This window comes from Eutrema salsugineum, unplaced genomic scaffold (assembly GCF_000478725.1).
Source record: "Eutrema salsugineum unplaced genomic scaffold, Eutsalg1_0 scaffold_6, whole genome shotgun sequence".
Classification (NCBI taxonomy): domain Eukaryota; kingdom Viridiplantae; phylum Streptophyta; class Magnoliopsida; order Brassicales; family Brassicaceae; genus Eutrema; species Eutrema salsugineum.
In genome coordinates, this window is record NW_006256547.1 from 14,102,523 (window position 1) to 14,110,295 (window position 7,773).

At 44.4% G+C, this 7,773-nt stretch overlaps 1 protein-coding gene across 1 annotated transcript; it reads right to left on the minus strand.

The window, feature by feature from the left end:
• Window positions 1–1,995: 1,995 nt before the first annotated feature.
• LOC112083514 (uncharacterized protein At3g60930, chloroplastic-like) lies at window positions 1,996–3,888 on the minus strand. The gene is made up of 4 exons (XM_024151543.1): window positions 3,654–3,888; window positions 3,031–3,238; window positions 2,522–2,921; window positions 1,996–2,442 (listed from the first exon to the last, which is right to left on the minus strand). The coding sequence occupies exons 1-4, from the start codon at window positions 3,886–3,888 to the stop codon at window positions 1,996–1,998; spliced, it is 1,290 nt and encodes a 429-aa protein (XP_024007311.1).
• Window positions 3,889–7,773: the final 3,885 nt, after the last annotated feature.

The following is a 7,773-nucleotide window of genomic DNA, read 5'->3' on the forward strand; positions in this document are numbered from 1 at the left end:
TTTGCACAAGTCTAAACAGAAATGATTCCTATTGGTTCTGACTGATTATTTTCCCAAGTGGGTCGAAGCCGATTCGTATGCGAGCATCAAAGACGCCCAAGTCGAGCATTTTGTCTGGAAGAATATCATCTGTCGACATGGGCTCCCTTACGAGATTGTTACAGACAACGGATCCCAATTGATCTCGGCTCGGTTTGAAGGTTTTTGTGAGAAATGGAAAATACGATTGAGCAAGTCGAGACCGAGATATCCACAAGAAAATAGTCAAGCCAAAGCAGCTAATAAGACGATTCTCGACGGACTGAAGAAACGGCTCGATGCTAAAAAAGGACACTGGGCGGATGAGTTAGAGGGAGTGTTATGGTCTCACTGAACAACTCTGAGACGAGCTACAAGAGAGACCCCGTTTGCTCTGGTTTACGGAGCAGAGTGCATTATTCCGCCCGAAGTAGATTTCCTAGGAATTCGCCAAAGACTTCTCCCCAGACAGAAGGCTTAAATCATCTAATGATGTTAGACGAGCTGGACTTAGTGAACAAACGTCGCAATCAAGCATTGATAAGACTTCAAAATTATCAACAGGCAACGGCGAGGTATTATAACAAGAATGTCCGAAGTCGACGGTTCAAAGAAGATGACTACATACTTCGGAAAGTTTTTCAGAACACCGCGGAAAGGAACGCATGAAAGCTGGGGGCAAATTGGGAAAAACCTTATAAAATTACCAAGGTAGTCTGACTGGTGTTGATGAGCTAGAAAACATGGAAGGAGCCCCGATCCCGAGATCCTGGAATGCGATGCATCTGAAAAAATATTATCATTAGGCAGCATCAACCGACAACCCTGAACTACGAGACGGCTTGATCCCTGAAAAGGGTACGTAGGCAGCCTATCTTCGGATAGGTTCAGATGTCCCCCCTCCTAAAAAGGGGGGGGGGGGAGTGGGTACGTATACGTCATACTTCCCTTTATATTTACAAGAATCATTTTACGATTTTCTTCAGATTTCTGTTCAATTATTTTTTTCTAAAAAAAAAAACAAAAAATAGATTTGCTACTCATCTGATTTCTTTTGCAACTTAAGTTAATTTTCTTAAGCATTTTCTTTATAACATTCAACATCTCATATCCGCATTTCCTATCTCGTTGCTGGCCACAACAGATAAGCTAAAAACAAATTCTCTAAACGAATTTTAACCAGTTCTCCTATATGGACTAGGGTTCAATGACATCCTTCACAGGATAACAGCGCGCTATATAAATTTTCTGATCGATCCCTCAATAGTTTATGGATGAGTAAGCCGATACACATCGCAAATGCTAAACACTTAAACCCGATACACATTGGTTATCAACATCTCGGAAGCAACACTGAGCTGTTTTCACAATGCTCTTTATATACTACAAGTTCTGAGAATAGAAACTATACGATCGAAAAATCATAAATAAATGCAAGGATCAAGCAATTCAATAAGTCCTAAAACCGATATCATCTGCCGTCAAGGCATAAGTCATTCCGAGCACCTCGGCTCGGCAATAGAAACAAAGCCAACAGAACATAGTTCAGAAGTAGCATAAGTGGATAAAGCCATCCAGGCAACAAAGTCTAAAGCAAAAAAAAAAAACAACAAAACAAAGGAAAACAATGTGTGACACCAAGCGCGGAAGTCACTCTCTCGGAGACCTGCCAGAACTCCTCCTCTCCTCGACAAGCTCGGCGACTCGCGGTGTCCCGATGGTGGAGCCTGTCGGCTCAGACACACCGACCAACTGTGCAACAGGGCTCCACCGATTTATTTCCGAGGTTAGCTCCACCCGAATTCTCGGAAACAGGACTCAAGGTTACTCGCCTCTAAGGCAAGTAGCAATCCTCTCGAACCCCTCATCGACTCCCACCAATTCGGCTCGCCACTATTTCAGCTTCTCCGCTTCGGCGTCAAGAGTTGGAGCGTCGTCCTTCTTGAGGAGCTCGATGAGCTGTAGGTTGCCGTCAATCTACGCAAGATCCAACTCATTTTCCTTCGCATCGGCCAAATCCTTGAGGTTTTTCTCCGCGCTGCTGAAACGGCCTCGCATCTTCTTGGTCAGGTCCCTCCTTGCAGATTTTACCGCTCTCTCGATGTTCGCCTCGTGAAGAGCGTCTTTCTCGGTCAATTGCCTCTGCAAAAAAGCAATATCGGCATCCTTCTTAGCTCTTGATTCCTCGAGACGAACAGCCATATCGGTGGCCTTAACACACTCATCTTTCAACGTATTCTTCTCCGCCTCGAGAACTTTGATCCGAGCTTTAGCCTGAGCCATGGCAGAGGAAAATTTCCGCTCGGCCTCATCCAATTTTGTCTGAAGCGTGACAGCGTCCTTCCTCGCCTCGTCAATTCGTCGTTGATCCTTGCTAGCATCTGCTTCGTATCCCGTGATCGTCTCGTTTATGGAAGCCAAAAACTGCAAAAAAATAAAAAAACGCAAGTGTGAAACGCCAACCAATACTTAAACAAAACGAGCTAAAGTTTCGAAAAATTACCTTGGTGCCTGGCTGGGACATGCTAGCATAAGACTTCGCCTTCATAAGCGAATCAGCGGGCGGCAGCCGAATTCCCTTGTTGTTAATCTTAGACAGAAGCGACGCCGAGGCAGAAGCATCGTCAATCAGAGCAGAAATTGGCTCGGCTTCAAGCAAAATGGTACGCATCTTCTTTGGCTTGGTAACCCCCTTTCCTTTATCTCCATCCGAAGCGGAACGCTTCCGGTTCGAGCCGCCCTTATGCGTCGTCAACGTAGAAGAAGCAGGCCTTGATTGGCTCGGCAAACCCATGACGATAACACGATCCTCACCACCAGCAGTAGGGACCTCGGACGAGCTGTGGCGCCTTTTCCAGAGACTTCGGAATGGATCTCGACAACTTTCTTCGGGACAGAAACATCTGCGTGGTTCGATTCATTAGTTACGAGAGTCTCCTTGGTGTTAACGATCGCTTCGCCGTTCGGCCCGCCACTAGCTGACGCTTCGGGAAGATTCTGCTCAATACGAACAGTCGATGTCTACGCTTCATGGGCTCGGCTCGCTCTCTCCCTCTCGAAGAAGCAGACGAATCGTAACTAACTGGAGTACCAGCGAATAAAGCTCTCGCTTTTTCGACTCTCACAAACGAAAAGTGCTTTCTCCAGTTCACCTTCCTAGCCGCGAGAATTTCCTTGGCTTGAGCGATATCCTTGGGAACTGGCGGGAGTGGATCACGAACTGCAAACGTAAAAAAAAAACGACAAACGTTATTACCAGAAATAAAATGCGAACCGACCAAGAACTACCGAGTGGTCCCTAGTCCGTCTTGGTTAAACTAAGGAAATCGTTCCCAACGGTAGCCTCGTCCACGGGAAAGTAGAAGAAATAATAATCCTAGGCATCGTCCTTGCTCGGAAAACCCCCGATTATTCTCCAGATTATCTTATTCGAAATGTAATATTTGCCCGGTTTGGAAGATCGGCGAATTTCCAAAAAGTTGTGAAGATGGTTGACCCAACTTCGATGCCGAATTCGTAGCCGCAAACCAAAATCCAGATCATATGCCGAAGACCTCGCGGCATGATCTGTCTGAGTGAAATCCCGTGTAACCAAAGATAGCATAAAATCGGCTTGGGTGTAGGAAACCATAAACAGCACAGCTCGAAAAAATATTCGTAAACCGTGAAGTGGTTTGGCGGTAGATCTTCGGCTCGGTCGAAAGGCTCGGGCGCAACAAACTCAACCGGCTCGGAAATCCTACAACGTTGCCTCACTCTTTGCAACGATTCTTCAGTCGAGAGGGACGAGCCAGGAGGATCCGGTTTCCTCTTCTTTTTACCTCTCCGAGAGCTCCGAGGTTTCGAAGAACCTATTCCGAGCCTCGCCATTGCAACCTCAAGTTCCCGTCTGGCTTTGGCAGGGTCAAAATCGAAGTCCTCTGGCTCGGGTTTTATGTCGTCGGAAAGATCCTTCGCTTCGGAATCTCAAGGAAAGCCACAATTCGGGCTCAGGGCAAAGTTCAAAGGACCTCGGTGCGCAAAAGAGCTTACGGAATCAGTTGAATCGGTGGAAATTTCCGGCTCGGATCGATGTGGCATCTTGCTTTAGGCTCGGATGATAATCGAAGAATGGAGAAAATTTGGAGAATATTGGAGGAGGATCGGAACTTCGACGGCGGATCAGAAAGTTTTCGAGCAGATCGGAAACATCAAACGATCTGCCGCACCTCAAGAAAACTCTAGGTGGCGCGGCGCAAAAAAAAAAGAGAAAAGGAAGAAAAAAAATCGGGAGAGAAAGGGAGAGAGGAGAGAATACCTTTTGGAAATTTTGGAGAAGTGAGATTGTGGGAATGAAGGAGGGGAGCTCGAGTTTATATAGAAATTTGGATGCGGGTCCCACTCTGCCTAGGGAATTTTGCAAAAATATAATGGGCTTAGGGAGGAGAATGCAACCCCTAAGGCCCAAGCCTGAACTCAAAAAAAAAAAATCGATAAAACCTCGGTGTAATCGTATTCAAGAGTGGCTCCGAATTCGCTTCGAAAGATCTTTCTTTCGACAAAATTCGCCAACTCGCGTGTTCATAACAAAAAAAAGGGATCTCGACAAAACAAGTCGTAACGTTATTCGACGACGGAAGTCCACCGAGCCGAGCTAACACCTCAATGAGACAAGCCGGCCAACATTAGCCGAAGTTCATTCTCACCTTGGCAAAACTAATCGGCTCGGCAACTTTAGCCGAATTTCATTCTCGCCTCAGCAAAATTAGCTCGGCAACATATGCTTCAGCGTTCGTTCACTTCGACTCGGCGACATTCGCTGCATCGTTCCTTCGCTTCAGCTCGGCAACATATGCTTCAGCGTTCCTTCACTTCGGCTCGGCGACATTCACTGCATCGTTCCTTCGCTTCAGCTCGGCAACATTTGCAACGTTGCCCGTCATTTCGCTTCGACAAATCAATCCATCTAAGCTCCCTTCGCTTTGGCTCGGTAAAGACATGAGCGGAATTTTGTCTCGGCTCGTCAAACGCAAAACCAAAAAAAAAAACAAAAAACAAAAAAACAAAAAAACAAAGTGAGCCGAGCCAAAAGCCTCGACAAGGAGATTTATCGTATGATCCGTCAGTTAACCTCGGCTTCGTTAATTTAATCTCGACATCTTCGTATACGAAATTGACAAGCTGGGGGGTAAACTGTTGGGGTCGGTTTTCACCCCACGAGTTTAACTGCTCGAAAAAAGACTAAGTGTCGGAATCGGGTTTCGAAAAGTTCAAGTCCACGATTTTGGTGGGAGGAATCGAACCAAAGAAGCAATTAAACCGAGCCGATCCAGATTTGATCACAGACCGAGCCAAACCAAAAGCTGGTTCCGTTAAACCGAGCCAAATCAGAGGCTCTCGATCCGGCCGAACCAAACCAGGTTGAGCATAGAACCGAACCGAGCGGGGTCAAGTTCGGAAGATCTTCCCGCGTACTTCAGTCGAAGAGCAATCCCGTAAAAAAAAAGTATTGGGCCGAGCCGGGTAACCGCGAAGATCCAGTAAACGAGGCCAAGAGGACTTTACCCTAAGAAGGATCGAAATCGCCAGCCGCACAAGAGAAAAGGAAAAATTCTGAGAATCTCGGGAGAGATTCTCGGCTAGGCGGTTTGTAGATTTAGTATAAATAGTCGATGTAATTCTCTCATTATGTAACTTTGACGCAATCACAGAAACCCTAAGCAATAAAACTACTTTTCGACCTTTGAGATTTTCACTTAGAAGCTTTAGATCCCTCTTTTTCCTTAAAAAATTTTGATTGTGCAAGTTTCGACTCACACATCGCTCTTGCTTCTGCCAAACTTCATAGGTTAGTAAATCCGACTCTTTGACACCCTTTTTCTTTTAAGTTTTTGTTTTGTTTTATTTGTTTCAGGTTTCTGGGACATGTATTCACCCATGGAGCAAGAGGATATGATTGGGCGAGGGTATCACAACCCGTGTGCTGCTCATTATCAACCCTCTTCGTGCAGTCTCCGAGAGAAATCAAAGTCTGAGTTACTAGACGAAGTTAGGTGTCTTGTTAGAACACTTGCCTGTAACGTTGATATAATTTTGTCTCACAAACTCAAGAATGACGTGGGTCAAGGAGATTACAACCACTGTAACCCTTATAACCTGTCTGTTGCTCAAAACTCTCACACCTATGGCGAATCAAACTGCCGAGATGAAGTGTATTCGCCCCCTATGGTGAACCACCAACCATCTCACCTTTCTCCTCATCAAATTCTGGACCAGGATGATGAGACTCATCGATTAAGTATTCCGCTTAATCAATTAAGTCTCCAGTTTAGCCGAGTTGATGCTATGACGAGTTGATCAGACTCATCTATTGCTGCCATTGGTAAGAAGCTTGATTCCACCTACATTGAACTCAACCAGAAGTTTAATGATCTTTCTGAGCGTGTGAAGTCTGTAGAAGAGCAACATCTTAAGATTGTTGCAACTCTAGAAGAAAGAATTGAAGCTCCTAAAGAAGAGCAAGGAATAGAAGTTCATGATTCTCTTTGTGATATCAGATCTGATGTGATTCAAATACCAAAGCCTACTGCAGAGGGAACAGGTATTTCAAAAAATAATTCATCTATGATTTATATTCACGTTGGGTATCTTTCTTCTGCAGCTCTATTAGGTTTCACATCCAATTTGCCTCTTCAAGTGGAAGATTGTCTTGTTCCTAATGATTTCCATGTTATGGAGATGAGAAAGGATGCAAAGAACTCTCATTCCCTGACCATAAGCAGTGGAGAAAAACCAGTTTTTGATCCTGGACATGAGAAAGGATGCAAAGAACTCTCATTCCCTGACCTCTTGACCCGCGGCCGACTCATCTTCCCACCCGCGGCCAACCTTACCTTCACCTAGCAACACGTCTGACAGATTCCCCGAGACGGAGGCTTTTCACTTCAATTCAGACTTTGGTGTCATCGTCAGTTTTGTAGAGGAGAAAGTAAAATCTCCAGAACATTTGAAATCATAAGATTTGGAGCAGTGAGCTGAAAGTTATGGCCGTTTGAAGATGAACTTGTCTCACAATGGGACCAATCAGATGCGCATCAAAGAACCGGTTAGACAGGAGCTTTGCTCACCCCAGACGCAGTCGGACCCTTCATAACAGTTGGAGCTGCGTGAGTCACTAGTATCATCAAGTTGGAAAATCAGGTATTGGAGAAGTTATGCAAGTTGTGGTGCAAGTGGTCTGTATTGGTATCTCTTCAAAGAGATTCACAAAGACCAATGGCATCTCTTCTTGTCAACATTCAGGTAAGAGGATTTAAAAGATCAAAAAGATCTTTCTCTTCATCTTCCCCATTAAGCTTGGAGATTTTGAGAAAAGATCATATTTCAAACTTGACAAATTCCTTTCAAATTTTCGAACCTGTCTCATTCTTTTTCAAAAGAGATTCCAAATCTGTCATCAAATCACACTTTCATCAAATGTACGGTACCAAATTTCTCACTTTTCCTCAAGAACTCAAAATTGGGGTTTTCTTAGAATAAGTAGAAATTTACCTTAGGATGATTGTAAATTGTCTTTGACCTCAAGACTAGACTTTTAGGTAGTTTAATTGCATGATTAAACAGATAGACCATAGAGATTTGAAATTTTCAAAAATCTGAGATTTAAGACTTTGAGCAAATCGAAATTTGGAGATCTGTTTGATTCAGCTTTGCAAATCTGGATTGTTTGGTTCTTGTTGATAGAAAACCAGATTAAATTACATATGAGTGCGCATT

What these genes read in the sequence shown, in the direction of transcription:
- LOC112083514 (XM_024151543.1), bottom strand. Translation starts at nt 3,888, where the DNA reads ATGGCGAGGCTCGGAATAGGTTCTTCGAAACCTCGGAGCTCTCGGAGA. An exon ending in ATATTTTTTCGAGCTGTGCT is followed by an intron (nt 3,239 to 3,653) that starts GTTTATGGTTTC and finishes TTACGTTTGCAG; the next exon opens with TTCGTGATCCACTCCCGCCA. An exon ending in TGTCCCAGCCAGGCACCAAG is followed by an intron (nt 2,443 to 2,521) that starts GTAATTTTTCGA and finishes ATTTTTTTGCAG; the next exon opens with TTTTTGGCTTCCATAAACGA.